This window comes from Lissotriton vulgaris, chromosome 4_1 (genome assembly GCF_964263255.1).
Source record: "Lissotriton vulgaris chromosome 4_1, aLisVul1.2, whole genome shotgun sequence".
NCBI classification, from domain to species: Eukaryota; Metazoa; Chordata; class Amphibia; order Caudata; family Salamandridae; genus Lissotriton; species Lissotriton vulgaris.
The window spans coordinates 686,391,047-686,416,857 of NC_141691.1; the positions used below are offsets into that span (position 1 = coordinate 686,391,047).

At 47.1% G+C, this 25,811-nt stretch overlaps 1 protein-coding gene across 1 annotated transcript in view; it reads left to right on the forward strand.

Moving 5' to 3' along the window:
- ZPBP (zona pellucida binding protein) overlaps positions 1-25,811 on the forward strand; it is a 1,007,890-nt gene that overhangs the window by 100,416 nt on the left and 881,663 nt on the right. Inside the window, exon 2 of the mRNA XM_086964982.1 lies at positions 6,367-6,498. Coding sequence (XP_086821108.1) covers positions 6,367-6,498 — 132 coding nt within the window. The remainder of the gene's footprint in view (positions 1-6,366; positions 6,499-25,811) is intronic.

The window sequence follows — 25,811 nt, forward strand, 5'->3', positions numbered from 1 at the left end:
GGCGTTGCGTGGTTGAGTTGCGTAGCATGTTGAGTGGCATTGCATGTGTGAGTGGCGTTGCATGTGTGAGTGGCGTTGCATGTGTGAGTGGTGTTGCGTGGTTGAGTGGCGTTGCGTGGTTGGGTGGCGTTGCTTGGTTGGGTGGCGTTGCTTGGTTGAGTGGCGTTGCGTGGTTGAGTGGAGTTGCATGTGTGAGTGGCGTTGCGTGGTTGAGTGGAGTTGCATGTGTGAGTGGCGTTGCATGTGTGAGTGGCATTGCGTGTTTGAGCGGCGTAGCATGTTTGAGTTGCGTTGCATGTGTGAGTGGCGTTGCATGTGTGAGTGGCGTTGCATGTGTGATTGGCGTTGCATGTGTGAGTGGCGTTGCGTGGTTGAGTGGCGTTGCGTGGTTGGGTGGCGTTGCGTGGTTGGGTGGCGTTGCGTGGTTGGGTGGCGTTGCTTGGTTGAGTGGCGTTGCATGTGTGAGTGGCGTTGCGTGGTTGAGTGGCGTTGCGTGTTTGAGTGGCGTTGCATGTGTGATTGGCGTTGCATGTGTGAGCGGCTTTGCATGTGTGAGCGGCGTTGCATGTGTGAGTGGCGTTGCATGTGTGAGTGGAGTTGCATGTTTGATTGGCATATGTGAGTGTCTTGCATGTGTTAATTTCTATTTGTAATGTAAAGTGTGTGTGTATTTGTGTATGTCTATTGGGATTATAAGTGTTTAGTGAATGTTTTTAAACTGTGTTTTATTTTTGTTATGTAAAAATGTCGTACGCTATGTATTCCCTTTACGTTTGTTACGTAAGGGAGATTAGCGTTCTAGTCTTTTTTTTATTTTGATGTAATGTTTAGTGTGACGTAATTTCTAGCCAATCGCAGCGCTACGTTTTGTGACGTAGCGTTGCGTTTGACGTGCGTCAACGGGGAATTTTCCAGATTGGTGTGAATGTTCGTGCGGTAAAGGCGTGTTTTTCTTCCGTTCTTGTTGCTGCGTCGTTTGACAGGTAAGATTACATTTTTATAACATTTAGTACATGAAGCTGAATGTATTATTACTTGTGTTTATATACTTATTAGTTTAATTTTTTATTATGATGTATTATTGTTTTTTCTGTATTGCGACTTGTGTATTTTCTACCGTCTGTACTTAGAATATAGTTTTGTACTGTTCTAAACGATAGATGTTCTAATAATTGTAATGTTTATAGATGTTATATATAGCAATGTATATTTTTGTATGTGTTATGTTTTTTAAATTTTGAACGTTGTTATATTTTTTGTATGTACTTGCTTATTATCTTTGGCAATACTAGAAGTTCTTGAATGGCAAAGTTTTGATTATGTATTTATGTAGTATATGGTTATGTTTATTCCTTTTATTATGTATTTTTGTTATGCATTGGTATTCCTCCTTTAGCGTATGTGCGAGTTGGTGCAACATACTGTTATTATTGTCAAAAATCAATTTTTATAAAGATGTTGAATGTATTGTGTTTTACTTGGTATTTTCCTTTATATCTGTTAGTTTAATTATTATTAATTTTTTATGAATTTATTAAATATTTAATTTGTCGAAAGTGCTTACCCTAATTGTTATCGTCGAATATTTGAATGTAATACGTCATTCTTGTGGCACGTTTTTGACGTTAACGTCAGTTACGTATATCTTCCGTGTGTTTTTGCAGGTAAGACCAATTATTGTTTGTTGATGTAATGTCATGTGTGAATTTTTATTGTTATATATATATGTATTTGATGTTTTTTTCGAAAGTGTTGTCTCGCGTTTACTATGTAGCCAATTGCAGCGCTACGTTTGGTGTTCAACGTATTATGTATGCACTGTGTCTGTTTGTGTGTAGTTTGTCTGATCTCTATACTTCAGTGACTGAGCTGCTACGATCGACATGTAATTGCCTTTTTAAAAAAATATATTTAAAGAGTGCCTTTGTTATTTGTTACTCAAAATTGTATAAGTTTTCATTGCTGTGAATGTAATGTAATTATGGAGTTTCCTATTTTTTCGGTCGCACTTGCCTTGTGTGTGGCTCGTTTCTTCTTATTTATGCTATCACTGTTTCGTATTTAAGTTGTCTGTTCGCCATGCATTGACTCATGTTTGCTAGTGTCGTCCTGGTATGCAGTTCCTGTAGTTTAGTTTCGCCTGAGCTCGCACTCTGATTTTTATTTTATCTCGCACTTGGCTTGTCTTTGGGTGGTGTTTGACCCGTATGTGGCTTGTGTCGCCGCTATGCTTTGTCGTTTTTTTGTTGCTGTTTTTTATTGTTTTAGTTAAACGTATTATGTATGCACTGTTTATGTTCTCTTTGTGTGTTGTTTTTTTAATCTCTACATTTCACTGAATGAGCTGCTACGATCGACAGGTAAATACTATTTTATTTTAATATCATTAAAGAGTGCCTTTGTGAGTTTTTACACTTTTGGCTATGAATTTCATTTTTGTGATGTGAATGTAATTATTGTTTTGGGTCTTTCTTTGCTCGCACTTGGCTTCTGTCCGGCTCCTTTCTTTTGAGTGTGTTTTTTCATGCTATCAATGGCTGCTATTTAGTTCGCCTCTTCGCCATGCATTGAGTTATGTTTGCACGTGTCATTCTGGTATGCGGGTCCTGTAGTCTACTTCCGTCTGAGCTCGCATCCTGTAAAAAAAAATGTTTATGTCGCTGTTGGCTCGTTTTCTCTTGTGTTTCGCCGTACGTGTTTTGTCTCGCCGCTCTGCATTGTCCTTTGTTTTCTCACATTAATTTTTTTTTATAGGTAGTATGTATGCACTGTTTATGTTCTGTTTCTGTGACGTTTGTCTGGTGAGTAATGTTGTAGTGGTGATGAGTGGTGGTGATGAGTGCTGCAGTGTCGTTGTAGAGTGGTGTTCAGTGATTACCACCACAGCATAACTCTGCACCACAACAGTAGCACTTCTCCCAACAACGGCATCACTGAGCTCCAGCAATGCAACACGCAGCAATAGCACATTATCATTCTGCACCCCCACTGTACCATTGAGCAACAACACAGCATCACTCTGCACCACCAGAGCCGTATTTAGCACACCCACAGTCTCATTCATACATACTACTGCAGTAATGTACAGCACCAAAGCATGCTTGTATAGCTGTAATTGTGTGTGCTACGTTAATAAATGTGTAGAAAGCGTGCACTTACGGCCGGTGGTGTGTGTGACTGTTGAAAGCGTGGACTGATGGCTGTTAGTGTGGGTGTATGCCTGGTGAAAGCATGCACTGATGACTGTTGGTGTGTGTGTATGCCTGGTGAAAGCGTCCATTGATAGCTGTTGGTGTGCGTGCCTGTTAAAAGCGTACATGTTCTGTTTGTGTGACGTTTGTCTGCTGAGTAATGCTGTTGTGGTGATGAGTGGTGCTGTGGTGGTAAGTGTTGCTGTGTCGTTGTAGTGTGATAGTGTGTTGTTGCTGAATGATGCTGTTGTGGTGGTGTAGAGTGATGCTGGTGTGTTGCTGAGTGATGTTAGTGTAGTGCTTAGTAATGCTGTTGTTGTGATGAGTGGTGCTGTGCTGGTGATGAGTGGTGCTGTGTTGGTGTTCAATGATTACCACCACAGCATAACTCAGCACCACAACAGTAGCACTTCTCCCAACAACGGCATCACTGATGTCCACCAATGCAACACGCAGCAATACCACATTATCATTCTGCACCCCCACAGTACCATTGAGCAACAACACTGCATCACTCTGCACCACCACAGCCGTATTTAGCACACCAACAGTCTCATTCATACATACTACTGCAGTACTCTACAGCACCAAAGCATGCTTTTATAGCTGTAAATGTGTGTGCTACATTAAAAAAGTGTAGAAAGCGTGCACTTACGGCCGGTGGTGTGTGTGACTGTTGAAAGCATGGACTGATGGCTGTTACTGTGGGTGTATGCCTATTGAAAGCGTGCATTGATAGCTGTTGGTGTGTGTGCCTGGTGAAAGCATACATGTTCTGTTTGTGTGACGTTTGTCTGCTGAGTAATGCTGTTGTCATTATGAGTTGTGCTGTGGTGGTGATGAGTGCTGCTGTGTCGTTGTAGAGTACACACCACACAATTCCACAACTAACAATTTCAATAAAAGTGCGTGAAAGGGGTGAAAGATGCAGAGTGGGTGAAAGATGCAGAGTGGGTGAAAGATGCAGAGTGGGTGAAAGATGCAGAGTGGGTGAAAGATGCAGAGAAAGCCGTGATACTGCAGGGAGAGAGAGGGGAGGTGCTGTCGGATGGGGGCAATAGGTCTTGTATTGGTAAGAGTTTCGTGTGGCTTGCTGGTGTGGGTGGCTGAGGGGGCTTTCAATGCGGCTTCCCTTTGCAGGCTCAGTTTGAAGCCCTGGTCTTAAGTATGCAGCCTCGGCACTCGATACAAACTAAGTATCAGCAGAAAGGAAGGGGCTGCAACTTGGAGACACAGCTGTGATACTGCAGGGAGAGAGAGGGGAGGTGCTGGCTGTTGGGGAGGGGGAAGAGAATTGCGAGCCTGACTGTGTCCGGGGAGAGAGAGGGGAGGTTCTGGGGGCTGGGGAACAGATGTCGAAGGCTGCCGAATTTTGTTTAAAAAATTGTGTTTTCAGTGTGTGAGTTGTGCATGTGCTTTTGTCATTGTAAATGACAATGCCTTTATTTTATCATTTTAGATAATTAACAATAAATTAAAATGCCAATAGCCAGCGTTCAAATGCTGGTGAGCCCAACAAAATCAAAATACATTGGCAGCCCTCTATCTGTTTCGTGTGGCTTGCTGGTGTGGGTGGCTGAGGGGGCTTTCAATGCGGCTTCCCTTTGCAGGCTCAGTTTGAAGCCCTGGTCTTAAGTATGCAGCCTCGGCACTCGATACAAACTAAGTATCAGCAGAAAGGAAGGGGCTGCAACTTGGAGACACGGCCGTGATACTGCAGGGAGAGAGAGGGGAGGTGCTGGCGGTTGGGGAGGGGGAGGAGAATTGCGAGCCTGGCTGTGTCCGGGGAGAGAGAGGGGAGGTTCTGGGGGCTGGGGAACAGATGTCGAAGGCTGCCGAATTTTGTTTTAAAAATAGTGTGTTTCAGTGTGTGAGTTGTGCATGTTTAAGGGTTTAAGACGAGACACGTCCGTGAAACTGCGGGGAGAGAGAGGGGAGGTGCTGGCGGCTGGGGGTGGGTATTGCCGTGGGAGGGAGCCTTGTAGCTTTCATGTGCGAGAGAGAGGGGAGGTGCTGGCGGCTGGGGGTGGGTATTGCCGTGGGAGGGAGCCTTGTAGCTTTCATGTGCGAGAGAGAGGGGAGGTGCTGGCGGATGGGGTTGGGGATTGCCGTGGGAGGGAGCCTTGTCGCTTTCATGTTCACGCGCTTTTAATGTCAATGCGCTTGCGCATTGAGCTTCAATTTGACGGGCACTGCAAGGAATCGCCATGGAATCGCAAGTTGGTTAAAGTCTGTTTAAGCCCCCATAGTCTCGCAAGCTCAATGCGCATGCGCATTGACAGGCGAGACCTAAAAAGGGGTTTGGTCGATCGTTGCCCACCTTTGAACCAATATCACTTGTACCGCCTGGTTGTTAATGCTTATTACAGGAATAGTTCGAAAATGTTGACAGACATGTCGAAAGATGGTGATGAAATTAAGGGCAGGATAAATGCTTTCCATCATGCAGTAGTGCTCTGGACCGATCTGAGCGAAAAGAGCACTTTCAATTTCTACATAGGGCAATTAGATCGGCCCGTGGCACGTACAAAGGCACCTGTAACATTTGCTAATTGTCCGTACATGAAAATGAAGTCTGATATCTGACAACAGGGCACCGTTCAGTAGTAGATATCATAATGTACCTTCAGTGTGAATTCATGTTTGCTATTTATTTTTGTATGAAGTGTGATTTAAAAATTTTTTTTTTTAGAAAATGTGCAGTTTGTTGCACATAGGATAATTTGAGGGGCAAACATTAGGGGTTGCGGTAATCCTATTCTGTTCTCTTAACTTGTCACTGTTGAGACACTTCCCATTGGTGCATGCACAGTGCACTCCACTGATTCTCTTTATTAGGCTCACTGATGTATATATTCATTCTTGTAGTAGAATGGCTAAATGCAGTCACTGTAGTGCTTACAGCAAACTGCACACTCTTAAAATAGATCACACCTACTGGCTTTGCCAATGCGTGTTTGGAGTGTATGTCAATATCTTCCACATTCGTGGAGAGAACTGAGTTTTTTTCATAATCATATCTGACTGTTAGAAAATCTCTTGTGTGCTTTCAGATGCTAAGTAATTATGTATATCTTTTCACATTACAAAGCAAATACTTAATTGGTATCATTTAATAAATACCTGTGCTTGGGTTTTTAATACTAATTGTAATGCTTGTTTTATATTTCAACAGGACAATCCTTTCTAGATTTTGAAAGCACTGAAGAACCGTATTCACTTACGTCGGTGCAAATTGAGACTTTGCAAGTGGATGACACGACGCAACCGACATCAGCAAAGGTAGTTGGGTTAAGCAACCAACCAGGTATTTTGAAATTAACGTTTGAGTATGCTTAGATGTTAATCTATGATTACTATAAATGGGACATGTTTTATGCCCCAACCCAATGCACAGCTCTGTGCCGCGTTGGCATCGTCGACTATATATCAATTTTCGGACGAAGTCAGTGATTTAAACGGCAGTATGAAGTGAGTCGAGGGGGAAGTGGTGAAGGATGGTAATGGGGAATGGAGGGAACTGCAGGCATAATGCTCAGTGCAAAGGTTGGATTAGAACCAGGTGAAACAGTTGATGAATTTGGCCAATAGAGTTAAATGGGAATGTTTTTAGATTAGCACGTGTCACATTGCATATACGGGACCCTGTTAAAATATCAATATTAACTCGTGTGATGATTGCTTCTTTTTATGAAATGAGTCATTTGAGATTAGATAAATAATAGGCAAATGTTTTATTATTTCTAGTGACCCCGGAAGAAGGGCTCTGCGTAGCCCGAAATGCATTGGGTTTTGAACAAATAAACGCTGCCTGTGATGAGCCTTGCATCAACAGTATTTATTCAAGAGGTCCGGAGGGGCACAGTTTAAATATAAGAAACTTGAAAATGGGCGACATATTCCGCATGTGGATTTGACCAACAGAAAAGGAGAAAAGGATTAAAGTTGAATTAAATGGATTGTTTAATAATGAAGATTTGGATCAAAATTGATATATATTCGACGATGCCAGCGCGGCACAGAGCTGTGCATTGGGTTGGCCATTTATAGTAATCATTGTTGAATTCTGTGGCACTTGGGCATGCCACTACACCTTGTTGCACGCATATTCATTAGTGAAAGAAAATGGAAAAAGTTACGGAAATTAGGTGTGCATCCCATCTCTTTGAAAAAAAAAATAGATGTTAATCTAAACATGGTTGTAGTGTTGGGCACTAGGCCCGCATTACGGTGATCATAGAGACACAGACACCAAGTGGTGGGTTAGTAAACTGGCCTCGAGCACGAGCACCCGGCCCCCTTTATTAACTGGGTCACGTGACTCGTGACACCAGCGGTGGGTGGGTGTAGAGTGTGGGTTACATCACCTAAGACAACTAGACCGTGTTCAGCAGGACACTACATTCCTCCCCAACTTTAATAAAAGTTGAGACGAAATAAAGTCCGAACCTGTGGGAGGAAAAACACAAAATATGCAAACTCAATTTTAGAAAGAGTCTCTTCAGCTGCTTGCTAGATGACGCCGGTAGAACTTGACACTGAAGTGTTAGTTTTCTTGGGCTCGACGTCCTGGTTCTTGGTGGGCGTGCTCTTCTGGACTGGCAGTGTGTTCTTCAGTCCATTTAGATCTTGATTTTGGGGTGACGCCGAACAGGATGACCAGATGGTAGACTGGATGGAGGTTGTCTTTTACTAGTCCGTCTGGTTTCTTCAATGTAGGCAGCTTGGCTTCACATTGCAAAGGATGGAGTGGTTGAAGGGTATCCCTCTCACTGGGACGCCCCTCTCGCGGGTGTTCTCCTGCCACAAGATGTCCCGAAGGCCCTCTTCTTCAGGTTTCCACTGGGCAGGGTGTTCTCTGCAGCGTTGTTCCAACTCCACAAGCAGGTGTGAATGGAGGAGGCGATGAGATTACTACCATGCATCCATAGCTCCGCCTGGAGGGTGGTTGTTGCCTCTTTCCTTTGCGCACAAATTCCTCTTCTTCCTGGGACGTGCAGGGTAGACGGCGACGGATCAATCTCTCGTGTCGGGACCCCCTGCCACCGGTGTCCCTGAGGCCTTTGCCCCTTGGATATCCACGGGCTGGTGTGGAGTGGTCAGTTCTCCTTCTGCTGAATGTCTGAGCAATCTCCGCATCCAGGCTTCCGCTCAATCCCAAAGGTGGGTGTTGCCAATAGTCCAGCCTGTTCATTCCTGCAGTCAACGTGTTGTTCGGGGAACTTGTAAGTAGATGCCTGTTCTGTTTCTATTGCCATCAATGTTCTCCTGGACATGTGGGTCACTGTACGCAGTGTTGTGGTGCGTGTCACCTCTTCTTCTGGTGGGTGTACAGACTTGTCGCACCTCTCCTCACCTTTCTGGGTGTTGTTGTTCTTGATGGCGTCGTGCCACATGACTCCTTTCTTCTTCTCTTTCCTTCATGACGTCTTGCCCTTCTTCTCAGTTTTCCTTTTCGCGACGTGGTCTGGTCATCTCGCTGCTCTTGTCCTCCTGACCAGGCTTCTCCGAGCGGCATGCACTCCGCCCGTTTCCCTCTGGTCTTGTCCTTGCTCCAGGACACTGTCTTCTTTTCCACTTTGTGACTGGACCAGTCGCCGCGACCTTCTCCTGTTGATGGGTATACTTCTGGTTCTTGAGGGTGTCGAAGTTCGTTGGTCCCTGTTCGCGGACCATGTCTTACTTGAACTTCTCTGACCTCTTGCCGGTCCGCACTGCCGGTCTCTGGCAGTGGTGTTGTTTGGCGCAGGTGCTGATGGCTGGGGTGATGGTGTTTGCCAGCCATGTAGAGACTCAGGATGGTAGGTGTTGGTGACTTGCTGGGAGTGTTAGATGTCCGGAGAGATTTGGCAGCCATGTGCCTCCGCTTTGCTGATGTTGACCTTAGGTGGCGGCTTGACACGTAGAGTGTACGGTTCCTCTCTTGCCTGTTGTGGGGCCACTGCCGACTCCATCTTGAGGTGGTGAGAGGGCGGGCACTCAGTGCTGATCTTCGCCCGTGGCATCTGTGGACAGGAGCAAGGATGCCGACTGACTCAGACTGCCGACGCTCGGGCTGGACGGTCGCCTGGAGAAGCGTTGGGATGAGACGTGGATGGCGCTTGCTGCGGCTTATGTTTGGTTCATCCGCGGGGCTGTATCCTGGGACGTCGGTCCGCCTTGGTGGCTGTCTGGCGTGTCAGGGTGTGCTTCTTGGCTGCCTCTGGGTCCTCGGCCTCCTCCCTTTGTTGGCTTGTTCAGCCCCCCTGTGCTCATCCAGTCTTCGGGGTGACAGAGCTGTCACTCTTCTTCTTTTCTTTGAGGGTGTTGCGTTTGGATCTCGAGGCGGCGCTGTCCTGGCGCCGGCTTCTGCCTTTGCTCTGGCATGTTTGGCTGGACTAGTCACTCAGGGACTTGTTTCTTGCTTGCTGGGCGACGTGACATTTGGTCTTTGTCGCTGGTTGTTGGAGCACATGGTGCTGTGGCGGCCAGCCACGTGGGGTGTGCCATTCCTCTCTTGCCGATCTTGGGTCGTGGCTGACTCCATCTTAAGGCAGTGTGAGGGAGGACACCGTGGGTGGTCTTTGGCCTACTGTAGGGCTTCGCTGTGGCGTTGGAGATGTGTGTTTTCTCCAACCTGCGTTCAGCAGTGTTTCCGTGTGGAGAGGTTTCCTAGGTGCTGACTATGCAGTCAGGTTCACTGGCGCAACCTCCTGCGTGCTTCTGGTTTGGCGTGTCCTTTGCGGACTCTGTTTTTCTTCTTGGATGCTTCCGATGATCTGTGTGATCACTGTTCTTTTTCCGTTGCAATGCTTTAGTGTTGGCGCGCTTTGGATTCCATGGGCGCACTTTGCTGTGCGTTCTCCTGAGTGTCCTGTGTGCAGTCTGTTTCAGCTACTGGGCGTGAGCAGGCAGTCTTCCTGGTGATGGCGGGGCGTCCTCTGAGAACTGCTGGCTGCGGTTGCCTATCAGTCAGCGTGACGCTGTGTGGTTCTTGCACTTTGCTGCTTGTGGTGCTTTTGCTTTGGCGCACTTTTGTCCGCGTTCTTCGGGTGCTTCACTGTGTCCGGAGGGTTGCGCCACCGCTCCTGAGACTTTCGCTGGTGTTTCTGTGCGGGGTTCCAGCTTTGGTGTCGGTGTAGTGCTTCAGGAGGGTTGAGTCACCGCTCCCCTGACCTTCTCTTTTGGGCACGCACTCCTGCGCGCTGCTGGAAGGGCTTTCTTGCCGCTGTGTGGCGTCCATACGCCAAGCTTGTGCTGCTGTATGTGTCCTGCATCGCTGTGCAGTGACAATGGGTTTGTAGTCACCCTCTGTGTACTGTTGTGGCTTTGTGCTTGGCAAAGGGCGCTTCCCCTAGACTGGTGGCAGTCTTTAATGTCTCTGTGCTACAGTGCACTTGCTCGCCACGTTTGGCAGTCTGTTGCCCTTTGCTGGGGTTTTTCATTGTTTTAACACCTAGTGTGGACTTCAGTCCGTGTTGCTGCAGGCTTGCTTTTCCCCCCCGGGAATGCTTTTCTTGGCTTGTGCTAGGCTTGTTTATTTCTTGCCTTGTGTTAGGCTTGTGATGCTGTGCCTTTGCGGGAGGTACCGTCAGACACCTACCGGAGGGGTGCGCTTGGCAGCGGTTTCCTGTGTGTTTCAAAGTGAGATAGTTTTCCTCTTCCCGTCGGAGGGGCAGCTCGTTGGGGTCGTGTAGTGCAAGCGGCAGAGTTTGTGAGGAGAGTGCTGGAACTATTTGGTTGCAGTCTGACTGGACGGTGTCTGTTTAAAGTTTTCAACTTCTCCGTGACTGTGTGCCAGAGTTAATGCCTGTATTGGTGGGTGTGGATGACTCTCGGCTTTCCTCACTGCAGGCCATGGGCAAGATGAGGCTACCTGCTGGTGCCTGGGAGTGAGCACCTCGTGGCTCAGCAGGCGTCTGATCGTGTCATCTCTTTGGGGTAGCAACGCGCCGGCGTGGCACCGGGCACTTGCTTGCTGGTGTGTGGCAGTGTTGCCAAAAGTGGACGTCACACTGGGGTGGCAATGCAACTGTAAGGTGGGTTAGAGGTGCTGACCAATCCCCAGTCTTTCTTGCCGTTCTCCTGGGTTGTGTGTCCTTCCCCTTGTCACTCTAGTAGGTGGCGTAGTGCTGTAGGCTGAAGGACCACTGCAGACTGTGCATCATTGCGTGCATTTCCTTGTGGGGTGTTCCCTTGGTTTGTGTGCAATGCGCGCACTGGCCACCAGATAGCAGTGTTGCGCTTCGACCTCGCAGTCTCTCCTGGAATTGCAGGGCCTCTGCCAACGAAACTGCAGGCACTAGATGGTGCGGAGTCCTCCTGGCGATGCTGCCGGCCTCGAGCATGGGCAAGGGGTTTGAGCGGAGAAGCGGCGGCTCTTGAGCTTTGCAGGTGAGCAGGTATCAGCTGTCTGTGCGTGTTTGTTGTGCAGGGACGTGGCTGCTCGGGACACAACTTGCTTCAGGGTCCCTCCAAGACTTTATTGTGTGTTTGGCTTTGGGGCAGCCTGCAGGGGCGTAGCTCACTGTGCGCCGCGGTGCTGGGCGACTGCAGGAGGGATGATGCAGTGAGAAGGCTTGGTTCTGGGCAAAGTCTCTTTTCATTCAGCTTGGCCGGTGAGAAGGGGTTGGAGCCTAAGTCTGGCATGTGACACGTGTCACTCTGTCATGTGGCATATGCCACATCTGATGTGACATATGCCATAGATTTTCTACTTGGTCTTTCATTATTATCAGTTGAGCATTTCCATAGGACTATGTTTCACTCTGCTAAAATAAAAAAATTGTTTAAAAAACATAAAAATAATATTAAAAAATAATTTCCCGAGCGGGGTTTGAACCCTGGTCAAAACTCACTCAAAGCCCCTGCACATACACAGTGAGCCACCTACTCTGCTGAAAATTCCCCAGCCAAAGGCATTTATGTCATAGAATAAGGATGTCAGTCCTTCCTCTATTTCTATTGTCTTTGGACTGTAGATAGCAGAAATCTTCTCTCGATTTACATTCTTTAAATACAAATAGCCCTTCCTTTCATACAGTCTGCCACTAGCCCCATGCATTTCCAATTCTTACACAATCATCCACAAATTCTCATTCCACTAAATAAGTGATTTCTTTCATAGCAAACCTGTCCCCCCTATCCACGTGCCACCCAGCATGCCATTATCAATGCCTGACATGCACTATGAGTAAGGAGGCCATAGTTCTCCCAGATACTGCTAGGGGGTCATTTACAAAGGCACAGCTTTCATTTGTGGAATTTAGAAATAAAAAAATAAAAAAATAAAAAACTGATTTCCCCCACCTGGGGTTTGAACCCTGGTCAAAACTCACTCAAAGCCCCTGCACATACACAGTGAGCCACCTACTCTGCTGAAAATTCCCCAGCCAAAGGCATTTATGTCAGAGAATAAGGATGTCAGTCCTTCCTCTATTTCTATTGTCTTTGGACTGTAGATAGCAGAAATCTTCTCTCGATTTACATTCTTTAAATACAAATAGCCCTTCCTTTCATACAGTCTGCCACTAGCCCCATGCATTTCCAATTCTTACACAATCATCCACAAATTCTCATTCCACTAAATAAGTGATTTCTTTCATAGCAAACCTGTCCCCCCTATCCACGTGCCACCCAGCATGCCATTATCAATGCCTGACATGCACTATGAGTAAGGAGGCCATAGTTCTCCCAGATACTGCTAGGGGGTCATTTACAAAGGCACAGCTTTCATTTGTGGAATTTAGAAATAAAAAAATAAAAAAATAAAAAAACGATTTCCCCCACCTGGAGTTTGAACCCTGGTCAAAACTCACTCAAAGCCCCTGCACATACACAGTGAGCCACCTACTCTGCTGAAAATTCCCCAGCCAAAGGCATTTATGTCACAGAATAAGGATGTCAGTCCTTCCTCTATTTCTATTGTCTTTGGACTGTAGATAGCAGAAATCTTCTCTCGATTTACATTCTTTAAATACAAATAGCCCTTCCTTTCATACAGTCTGCCACTAGCCCCATGCATTTCCAATTCTTACACAATCATCCACAAATTCTCATTCCACTAAATAAGTGATTTCTTTCATAGCAAACCTGTCCCCCCTATCCACGTGCCACCCAGCATGCCATTATCAATGCCTGACATGCAGTATGAGTAAGGAGGCCATAGTTCTCCCAGATACTGCTAGTGGGTCATTTACAAAGGCACAGCTTTCATTTGTGGAATTTAGAAATAAAATTTAAAAAAAAAAAAAAAACGATTTCCCCACCTGGGGTTTGAACCCTGGTCAAAACTCACTCAAAGCCCCTGCACATACACAGTGAGCCAACTACTCTGCTGAAAGTCCCAGCCAAAGGCATCTATGTCATAGAATAAGGATGTCAGCCCTTCCTCTATTTCTATTGTCTTTGGACTGTAGATACCAGAAATCTTCTCTCGATTTACATTCTTTAAATACAAATAGCCCTTCCTTTCATACAGTCTGCCACTAGCCCCATGCATTTATTATTGTTACACAATCACGGCACAGGGAACCCCAGGTGCCACCCAGATTAGGACCCCCCTGGCATAGGTAGAATAGGATGAATGAAACATCTGGCCCGCCATTTTTAGGACAGCTTCTGGGCACCCTCTTCGTTCAAGTGGGTCTCCTGGAGGCACGCAATGGAGACGCCATGGCGTCGGAGGAATGAAAGGACCCTGTATCTTTTAGTGCAAGTGCCCAATCCACGCACGTTCCAAGTTAAGAATTTAAACCCCATGACAGGAGATCACGCCCAACCTGGACATATATTACAAACGGCGTGTTCCGCCACCCACGGGCCCAACCAGCATCCAGGCCGGGGGGCCTAGCCCATCTGATCAGCCATTCAAAAAACAGAAACACAGTACTCTCGATGCCAGCAACAATTTCCCCTCCCAACCCCACCAACCCCCCAAGCCCCCCCAACCCCACAACCCCCCCATAACATCTACCCCCACCCCCACCCACGAGCAAGATGACAGCAACAACAAAACACGCTATCCTGCCCTCCCCCTGCTGGTGCCAGGATGTACACAGCCACCCTATTCGTCCCATCCAATACACACACACACACACACCCAACCAAACACCACCCACCGCCCTTCTAGCTCCCCATGGGACCCAGACGTACAGGAATGAACCTGGGCTTGGCCGCCGGCATCAGTCCCAAAGCAGGGCCCTCCCCAGCCAAAATAAAGACAGACACCGCCACATAAGGTCGTTCCAACGGGATACAGGTCCTACGCTCCTCTCCGTCATTCAAGCTCGAACAGCACGGCTCCCAGGTACCTCATACAAACTCAAGGCCCAGCACTAAAGCCCCCAAAGCAGAGCACAACACTCTTCACTCCAACAGTACCTTACGACAGAGCCGTCCCCTGCAGCAGTTCAGACATTCCAGTCTCTGGGATCACCGGAGCCGTAGAGTCTGTACCTGGCACAATGTCCTGCAGGGTATCTGGAACCAACACGTCCCCAGGGGCGGATGCGCCCGAGGACTCTGGACCATCCCTTGCCAAGGAAGGTCCCAACGGCTCCGCCTTCCGCATCGTCGTCCCTGGGGATGGTTCCCCCAGGTCTCACGGGGCCCCCCTCACTCTCCCGAGGGCATGTCGTCACCCCTGTATCTCCTGCCACTCCCACACCTCAGCGGGCTATTCGAAGAAATGCGCCCGGCCCTGAGATATCACCTTGACCTTGGCCGGATATAACAGCATATATTGTAGCTTCATCTCCTGGAGCTTCTGCTTGACTCCCAGGTAGGACTTCCGCTGCTCTTGCACCTGTTGGGTGTAATCAGGATAGATGCATATGTGGCTGTTCTCAATGGTGAGAGACTCCGTCTACCTCGCCGCCTTCAGAATGCAATCCCGGACTATATAGTTCAGGATCTTCGCAATCAATGCCCTCGGAGGCTCCCCCGGGTGTGGGGGGTACCATGGCCCTATGCGCCCGTTCGATGCCAAATACATTTGATAGCCCATGCGGGCTTCAAGTTGTGCGCTGTAAAACCGCCTCTTATGCTTGATTTAATAATCTATAATGTTGTGCCTTCTATAATAAGAATCTAGGACACGTTTAGCATTTAAATGACTACTTTAACAATTGCGATACAAAAGGGGATGATGGACGGAGCGTTTGAGCAAATCAAACACTCACCCCCAGTCAGCTGATCTGGGTTTAATCCATCACCATTCTTTAGCCCACTCTCCCACCCCAGTTCAGACATGGCCATATGCAAATCAGTCTGACCCTGTGCCTCATGGGAACAGTCCAGCCCAAACTGCCAAGCCATGTCTTCCCTGTACCGAAAAAAAACATCCTGGAACTGGTTTCTGGATAATCAGCCATCATCAGCCAGCCTAGCTTGAATCCAGTGGCAAAGTGAGCAAGGGACCCAAGTCTGGGCACACCCTGCCAACTTAGGGTGAACAAAGCAAAACCAAAGGGGATGATGGACCGAGTGTTGAACGTTGCAAGCACTCACCCCCAGTCAACTGATCTGGGCCTTGATCATCTTACCTGTCCACCCTGCAGCTGACTGCTTTTTTAATTGGGAAATTTGAGCCCCCCCTGAATCTCACTAACTAGGCCAGTCCCCCTGCTGGGGATGCCACATTCATGCCTGGCACGTAATCAGACACATAAGGGCTTGATTTGCTTGATGCACAGAGTCAAGTTTACTCTTCCTGTGAGTTCATGTCCCCATTACATTAAGGTTGTTGAACTTGTTACTGTGCCTACTACATAATACACTGCAACCTACAAGCTGCAGGCTCTAATCCCTAAAGTATAGTTAAAGGTGACTGAGCCAGCTGCACAGGTCTGCTTGTGATCTCCAGGTTACACATCCCAGTCCAGTTACGGTTACTCAAAGGCTCAGTTTACTGCAGAATAATGTAAATAAACTGCAGATTGCACTTTTGAATTCGCATAGGAGCTACTCAGCCTCTCACTCTTCTAAGGTGGACACAATCTGTACATTGAAATATAATGCTAACATGAAGTAGGACTCAGGTTACTGTGGGTGAGTCTCCAGAACATCTTTCATAATAACCATGTATCTTTCAAAATACTCCTCTCTTATTACAGTATTGCTGGGGGGACTGGTGATTTACATGGTGAGCTCAGGTCACATTCCCTACTTTCCCCAGTTGGAGCAGTAGGAATTGTAAAGCACATTTTCACCCTGAAAAGTACATTGGTACTGAAAAACAGATGTTCATTGTTCTCTAACTCAATAGTGCTCCTTTTATTAACCACAGAAAGAGGAAAGGCTGAGTCAACTTACCAGCCTTTGAACCTGTGACCCTGAAGTCAAACACAGATCTCTGCAGTTAAATGTGTGAGTCCCCAGAGCCACCAACTGAGCAAAAGCAGCAGGTCAAGCAGTGCACTATTGATAGTGTTTGGCTACAGACAGCTGCAGCTGTCTGTTAGCAACTGCTAATGAGTAGGCCTTGGCGGAGTTCGTGGAGTTCCGCATGACTGAAAAACTCTGCTGTGCTGCGCGGACTTTGGCAAGCAGCAGAGTGCGTTACGTTGCACCATTCGCACTGATTTTTAGAACTTGGAGTTTGACCCGTGCTATAAAATCAGTGCAAAAGGTGCACGCACAGCGCAAGAGCGTGCAGCTTCTTTCTGCTGCTCGAGTTGATGTTCTACTAGAGCAGCAGCTTCCTCAGCGCGAATGGAAGGTTTCTCAACGCAAGCGGTAGCGACCATCCACACTGCCAGCATTGAAAGATATCGCCGGGAGGTGGTCTGGGGTAAAATTCTCCCCGCTTGCAAACTTAATGTTGGTGAGCGCAAGTAAGTAAAAACTCTGCTCTGCTGAGTTTTTCAGAAATCCGCGTGCTACGCGGAGCGTGGAGTGGGAAAAACTCCGCAAAATCAATGAGCGAAGTAGAATTTCATGCTCAGGCCTACAAAAGCGCTCCACACTATCAGGGTCACTGCATATTCATTTTTTTACATTTTGCTGTTGAAAACAATTATATCAAATGTGAAGTGACTGCCATCTTCTACTTCATAACTTGCAATGCATGAAATAATGGTATTGTTACCTTAGGTATAACAGGCAAACCACTTGTGTTGGCTTTGTCAAATGCTTCTTTCTGTTCTTATCTTTGTGTGTTGCCCGTCACGCCAACACTCCGTGAAAAAGCATTGGCATAGCCAATATGTCGTGCCTTTGGGACCTTATAATTATTTGGCCATGCAGCACATTATCCTGGGTGCTATAGCATCTACTGTTACTTCACGGGATGGGGGGAATGGCACCCTCACAGCTGCCCCATCCCGTAAAGGACAGTGCCCTCACAGCCATTGTTAGAGCACAGTGCTGCTACAGCTGCTCCAATCAGAAAACACACAGCACTCCTGTAGCTGCTGTGAGACGTTGGCCTGGCATATGCTGTCCACTATTCTAGTGGGCACCTAGCACCAGTCCAAATGACCCTCATTGATGGTAGAATGTGCGTGCCCATACTCACACACGCACACACACCCATACACACACACTCACACACACCCTCCACCCCCACCCACCCCCCCTCTCCCTCACCAACAAACATTGCATGCTTTTTCTTTCCCTCCCTCCTCCTTCTCTATGTTACGTTACGTTACGTTAAAAGTATTTATACAGCGCACGTACACCAACGGTTTCATGGCGCTATTGACGTAACGGCAGCTAGGGTGGAGGAGTTACTCGGGGATTGACTGGAAGAGAAAGGTCTTCAGGAGTTTTCGGAAGTGATCATAAGTGGGACAGAGGCGGAGTGTATTAGGGAGAGAATTCCAGGTGGTGGGTGCCATGGCTGAGAAGCTGAGGCCTCCGTGCTTTTTGCGCCTGGTTTTAGGGATTACCAGGAGGTTGTGAGTAGCAGAACGGAGGTCTCTATGAGGGACGTACCGTGTCAGGCAGGACGAGATGAATGCTGGGGCTGAGTCTGAGAGGGCTTTGAAAATGACACAGCCAAGTTTAAAGATGCAGCGTTTAGTGATGGGGAGCCAATGGAGACTACGCAGAAGAGGAGTGACATGCTGGTATTTCGGCTGGCGAAAAATCAGGCGGGCTGCCTGATTTTGAACAAGTTGTAGCCGGTGAAGATGGATAGATGGTATTCCGACATACAACGTGTTCGCATAATCGAGCCTGGAAGTGATCAGAGCTAGGATGACCAGGATCAGAGCATCTCTAGTGAGGAACCTACTGATCTTACGGATCCGCCTAAGGTGGAAAAAGCAGGATGAGGTAACTGCATTAATTTGAGGCCTCATGGAGAGGTCCTCAGAAATGATCACCCCCAAGCTCTTCACCGTGCTGACTGGGTTGGGTGGAGTCCCCAGAGAGGAGGGCCAAAAGGTGGAATTCCACGGGTTGGTGGAGCCTCCAACTAGTACCAGCTCAGTTTTTGTAGGATTCAGTTTTAACTGACTGTGAAGCATCCACTCAGCAATGTGAAGCATAGTGGATTGAAAGTTGGAACGGGAGGAAGGGAAGGGGTCAATGGGAAAAATTAACTGAAGATCATCTGCGTAGTTAAAGATAGTGACCGGAGTATTGCGGAGGGAAACAAGAAGGGGCTGAAGGTACAAATTAAACAATAAAGGTGAGAGCGCGGAGCCCTGGGGGACCCCGCAAGTGAGAGGTGAGTAGTGTGCGGAAAAGGTAGATAAGTGGACTGCTTGAGTACGGTGGCTCAGAAAGGATCTGAGCCACTCGAGGGCCACCCCCTGGATGCCGGCATTGTGGACACGGTCGATCAAGATGGTGTGATCGACCGTGTCGAATGCAGCCGACAGGTCCAAGAGGACAAGGGCCTGGGAGATGTTGTTGTCGGCACCTTTCCTCAAGGCATCCATTACGGCTACTATGACCGCCTCGGTGGAGTGGAGGGGTCGGAAGCCAGCTTGTTGGTTATCCAGGAAGGAGGAGTTCTCTATAAAGGTACTCAGGCAGCGAGTGACATAAGTCTCAAGGATTTTGCCCAAATAGGGAAGGAGGTAAATAGGGCGAAAATTACTCAAGACTGTGGGGTCAGCGTTGGTTTTCTTTAGAATAGGAAGAACAGCTGCCTGTTTGAAGGAGCGGGGGACCTCCCCAGTAGCGAGAGAGTTGTTGAGCAAGGCTAATGGGGGGCCAGGGCAAGACAGGAAGGCTTCTTTGAGGATCTGAGGGGGGCAGCAGTCATTAGGAGAGCCTGAGCTAACTTTGCGGAGAAGAACAAAGAATTCATCTTGAGAGATTGGTGGAAGCTGAGTCAGGAGGGTGGAATTCATAGGGGGGAGAGGTAAAGGAAGGGGAGATGAGGGGGGGGAATGTTATCCTTGATGGCAGAAATTTTGTCTAAAAAATAAGAGTTCAGCGAGTCGCATAAGCTTTGGGTAGGTTGGGGTTGGGGAGTAATCCTATCCGGCAGGGAAAGCTCATTAACAATAGAAAAGATGTCTTTGGCTTTGGTGTTCGAATTAAGAATCTTTTGAGAGAAGTAGGCTGTTTTTGCAGATAGTATAGTTTTTTTATAAGTGTTTAAAGTGTCAACATAGACCAGTTTGAGTTGAGGATCATAGTTGCGTCTCCAGCGGCGCTCTGCCTGCCGCAGCGCAAGTTTATCAGTCTTGAGCTGATCGGAAAACCAGCGTTGAGCGTCATGGGGGCGCTTTGCTTTGATGGTTTTGTAGGGGGCAACTATATCACAGGCGGTTAACAGCCATTCCTCCAGATGGGCGGCTTGATCATTGACCGAGCTTGCGGGGACTGGAGCAGAGGAAGCCAATAGGGCGTGAAAGTCAGTTATGTTGGCTTTTTTCCAATTACGCGCAGATAGGTTTTTGATAAGGGGAGGTGGGCGAGGGATGTGAAGGTGGAGGGAGAAGGAAATTGAGAAATGGTCAGACCAGGGGCAGGGGAGTACAGAGGGAGGGGAGATGTCAAGATTAGATGTCCACACTTGGTCCAGGACGTGACCTTTACAGTGCGTAGGGGTATGAATATGTTGGTGAAGGTTCATGCCTACTAATAGGTCCGTGAATTCCACGGAGAGATGGCTTTCATGGGTATCAGATGGCCAATAATTAAAATCCCCTATGATCATGATGCTAGCGTGATTGATCAAAAGTTGGGAGATGAAATCACCAAAGGTCTGGGAGAAGAGAGGCATATGATCCGGAGGTCTGTAGACCAAAACACAGACAAATGAGGATTTGGGTGAGGAGAATTTTATAGTCAGACAGTCAGTTTTGGGGATGGGGGTCATCGTCAGCTCCGAGAATTTTAGTTCAGAACGGATAATGGCCGCCACCCCTCCACCTGTCTTGGCAGCAGGTCGGTTGGCTTGCATAATATAGTACCCTGCTGGAATAGCGGCTAAGATGTCAGGGCCTGAGTCCTCGGTTAACCAGGTTTCGGTTAAAAGGAGGATGTCGATGGAACTATCATGCAAGAGTTGGAAAACCTCGAGCTGGTGACGGACTAGGGAGCGGGTGTTTAAGTACAGCACCCTCAGAGGAACAGGCGCAGAGGACATTGAAGGGGAAGGGGAGGGAGGGCGTTCAGGGGTGGAGATAGTGTTAATGGCAGGGATATCCTGGGGGACTAAGATACCGCATTGTTGTGCGGCCCTGGTAGCCCGATCAGGGATGGGCGTAGGGAGGTTCAGGTTAAGGAGCTCGGTAGCGGAGTATGTCAAGAAATGGACATTACGACGGGGCCCTGGGCCTGGTCGGCCGCGGACGGGCGCAGACGGGCTTGACTTGTGCGCGACTTTGGCGCGATGTCGGTCTTCTTCCGTCCCTGCAGCGCTGTTACTGGTAGAATGATGCATGTGCTGTGGCTCCTCTGGGTCCTCGGCTGGGCCAGCATGTACTCACAAAAAGACCCACTGGTCATCTTGGACACCGACAACCGATCTCTCCTTCTTCACCGAGTTCTACGCCTCGCCACTAGGCACGAGTTGCAGGCCACGCCGATGTGCATGGTCACGGCTTGCCTCCAGCGTGCACTGCTCTTTCCCTTTCCCTTGGTTTTCAATCGTGGAGCTCAACGCTGAGACTACAGTGCGGAGTCCTTTCCGGAACCAGGGAAAGCAAACGTAGTAGAAGAGGGTACGTGGCATAGCCCTTGATGAGCAGCTGAGGAAGAAGCCTACCAAGCCTATACCCGATTATGAGTTACAGCTCGACGTCCGGCCCTGAAGACGAGCTATGCAATAGAGACCTACGACAAGCCAAGGAAAAGCATAGCGGCGAGACACTGGGTCCAAGTGCTGCATTAATTAGGTGAGAGCTGCGGGTTTGACGAGGCAGCTTGGAGAGGACGGCGTTGGAGACTGGCCCTTACTAGTTGTCTGCAGGATCATTGGGCAGATGCAATTGCATTTTCGTTGCAGAGCGGAAAATCCCCCTGCTCTTTCTAGCAGTTGCTCCTAAGCGATTCCTGCACGCACCAAGTTCATTAATGACTCCTGTCAGGCCGCCTCCAAAATGAAAACGCATTTTCAGAGCTACCTTTGTTTCGAAATCACTCTTTTGTTGACTTATCAGCTTTTTTTGCCTCAGAGTGTCCAGCTGTGTTGAGCTGACACCTTCAGCCGACACACGTACACGCAGGCGGCCTTCATCAGTGAGGTCAGCACCCCCTCGGGTGTCCCGTGGACCGCTCTCCTCCAGTCTAAAGCCTCATTTCTCATGACAAGGCCCAGTTCTCTTCCAGAGTGAGCCAGTCCAGCACTTACAGTATTCACATCAATTTATACAACGTATGCTTGGCACACAGCGGGGAACCGTGGGAGCCATACCAGTCAAAGCATTTGCAATGCAATAGGTCTCACATTTACACGAGTTTAAGCTAGTGGCATTGTAAATGACAATGCATTTTATTTATGTTTTAAAAAAGAAAACATAAATAAAAGCCAGTTATTTGCAATGTCAATTGCTTAAACTTGCGTAAATGCCAGACCTATTGAATTGCAAATGCTTGTTTAAAATGCCATTGTACTCCAAAGTACGGGGCAATCCTGTCATGTGTACGTATACTTCTGGTGCCTCAAAGAATAGCATGCGGGATTGGTACACCACCCTCAGCTTGGCTAGATACAGCAATGCATAGGGAAGTTTCTGCTCACCTAGTTGGGCCTTGTCTGCCATAAATTACTGTTGCTTCTGCTGGACTAGTCTTGTGTACTCATGACATTTGAGGATGCAAGTGTTTTTGAACATCAGGTGTTCTTTGTCTGGATTGATTTCAAATCATGTCTCCGCTGTTGTGCTTATTCAAAATCTTTGCAATGAAAGGACTTGGTCTGGCTTCCCGGGGCGACTTCTGCATCATGGCCCTGTGTGCCCTTTCAACAACAAAATAATAGGACAACAACTATGGAAGTAGCCAGCCGGTGAGCCACTTAGTCAGGAACTCTTCCATGCTCCCCATTCATTTTGCATAAGCTTTATTCGATAGCAATTATCATAAAAGCATTTCACAGTCACATAAAAGTATATAAAATGAATATTTCATATAGTAAAAACAAGTTTTTAAAACCTGGCTATACCGTCCACTCTAAATTTACGCTTAATATCTTAATTGGCATTTGCTCATTAGGTTTAAAATTACAGATTAGCTAAAACACATGTCCCATACAAAACAGTTAATCTTCAGTACTTTGCAAATAATTCCTATGTGTAAATTATCTCTCAGATCCACAGATTAGATGGTATTTATTTGCACATTACTCCTTAATTGTGCCCTTATACGGATAATCCACGCACACCACAGGTACTTTGTAAAACCACATACTAGCGAGGACCTACTTGAGTCACTTCTCATGATTCGTAGAGCATCAAGGAGGTTTCTAGTGCCCAAATATAATACATATAGGCTTGATCCATTTGGCCCTTGCTTGCTTGTAGGCTGGGCAAGCAAAGACTACATGGTCTACAGTTTCTTGTTGTGCATCACAGCAGGGGCAGTTATATAGGTTGGATGTTGTTGGGTCCCATTTTGCCAGTTTGGTATTTAGCCTTACTGACCCTAATGTAAACTGCATATATAGTGCCCTGTCTCTGTGTTTCCTGATAAAATCTAGATAACGTTCCAGGGATCAAACTGATTTATGCTGGATGAACTCTTCAAATAGTCAGACAAGCATTGGTTTATGTAAGACCTGGTGATTTACCCAGTTCCAGTAATTCTTTTTTAACTCTCTCTTAGTCGGAGTGACCTGCTTGGCCCAAGCTTTGGCTAAGCCCAGCTTGGTCAGTAATTCCTTTAGATCTTTAAGCCACTTAACACCTTTGTTGTTATCAAGGGTAATTAGCTCAGAAAGGACCGTCGCATAGCTATGGAGTTCTGGGGTGCGTCTTAGTCTTATCAAGTATAGAATAGGGCAAAGTATATCCACCTCGCTAAAAGTGTGTCTGCCCATGTCAGAGAGTATGGGCTTGAGTGGTGTATTGGTAGGGACATAAGGTGATGGCAGCATATGGCAGTTGGGGCAGGCCACAGCTGGTTGTAATTGAATTTTGGGAATCTTGCACTGCTGTCACTGCGTTCTCGGAGTCTTGTTGTGTAACTGTTCTTTGCATTAGGGAAGCTTGCGCTCTTGTTGTCAAAGCTATACCTGAGTTATATGCTGCCGAAGCCAAAATGATTGACTCAGTCTCCATGAGGGAAAGGGCCGAGAGGTGCGCCGGGGCGGGGATGCAAAGAGGAGGAACACGTGTACAAATATGGGTAGGTTTCTCTCCCGCACACACAGCAGTGTGTACAGATGGCTGTGTGAATGTTGTCTGTGTGTATTGCTTTGTGTCTGGCTCAGGCACTTTGAAGCTGAAAGTTGAAAGAGGGCATAAGGTAAATCTAAGGTAAATCTACTAAAACGTATATCAAATTCCCACAAGCCCAGCGGTTCTGCTGCCTCAAATTTCCATAGAGCCCTTTTTTTTACACTGTGGCATTTAAAATCTTCTGTATATGTGGTTCAATGTTTTTCTTCCAATCCTGACCCAGCTTGCACTTAATACAATGAAATTCCATGTACTGGAATACGGGGAGCTCCTTTTAGGACAATTGAATGCTGATGACTAGTAACAACTTGTATAGATCTACAATATTCCAATGTTTACACTATTCAGGTGTTTGCCTATTGTTCCTTCCTCCAATTGTTTATTTTAGAACATCATATTATCATTGGGCGGAAATACTGCTCTAACAGCTTTATTATACTTCTGTGTATGCCAATGCTACTTATTAAAAGGCCACCCCTCTCTCTTATAGGCCTGTGTTTCATTTGCCAGGTAGTGAAATCCTGCTCTCGTTGCAGTGCACACCCTTCGCCCAGTAACAATTACCCCTGCTGCATAGCAGCCAATGTTTCAGATTCCTATGAGTGCCATTTTCATAATTTCAGTCAATTTAGTGTAATTATGAGTGGCATTTGAACAACTATGAATGAAACTTTCTGGAGAGCAAAATCAAGCAATGAAGACGAGAGAAACATAGGAGTATCAGACATTTCACATAGAGCACTGGAATTGTCCCTTTTCAATGCATTAGTGATTTTAGAAAATTTGTTTCCAAAAATTGTGCTTTAAATGCAATTTTGATTTCATCTTTTTCAAAATGTTCACTGGGCAGGGGAACCTCCTATCAAAACCTTCCTATGAGGAAGGAAGGCTCCCTTGCTGAAATTAGTTTGACTTTTTTGCAGTTCCATTTGAGGATGTTGGTGGAGCTAATAGAGGAAGTGGGTGGAGCCAGTGGAGGAAGTGGGTGGAGCCAGAAAAAAAGTAGGTGTGGACTCCGACAAAGATTGGAGCACCTGCACTTCATATTTTACAAATTAAGCACTGGCTGCTGGTACAGCGGCAGAGCTTCTGATGGCACCCAGGAGTCACACATTCATTCCCAAGCCAGTGTTAATGGGTAGGGAAGAGCCAAATATGAGATTTTTCGTTGGTAAACCAGATGGAGATTCATGCATGACACTTTGGCGGCAGCAGCCAAGCTTCACTAAACTTGTTACTGCTTGAAGGAAGCTTCCCTTTCTCTCCCAGACTTCTATCAACTACACACCATGCCCCCACATGTCTTCACCTCTCGCTTAGAGCAGAGGGTATGTGTATGCAATAAAACCGCACAGGAGTTTACTAGTAATGGCAGTCTACTGCATGCTACTGCAACATGGCCGCTTCACATGTGATTTTATCCTTAACCCAGTACTATGTATGCAACTTGTATAATCAGGCCTATTTCTACAATAACACAGAAGCAGAGATGTTTGTTCATAAATATGACGAATTGGCGAATATACTATTAGTGAGACTCATTACACAGGCACTCACAGATAACATTCATTCAATGCAAATGTTATGATCCGTGGTAAAGGTCCATTTAGGACATAAAAACATGGCCGTGACTACGGAATGTCAGGTATGGTTTAGTGCTGTTTGTTTTTTAGTCACACCCAATTTGCAGGTCACTACAGGCTGCTTTTAAAATAGTACATGCCACAAAACTCAGGCATGTGGTGTGGCATGTGACATGTTAAATACATGTGGCAGCAAACGGTAAACCCTTCTTTTCGAATGACGTTGGCAGAATGGAGAGCTTGTTTCGGGA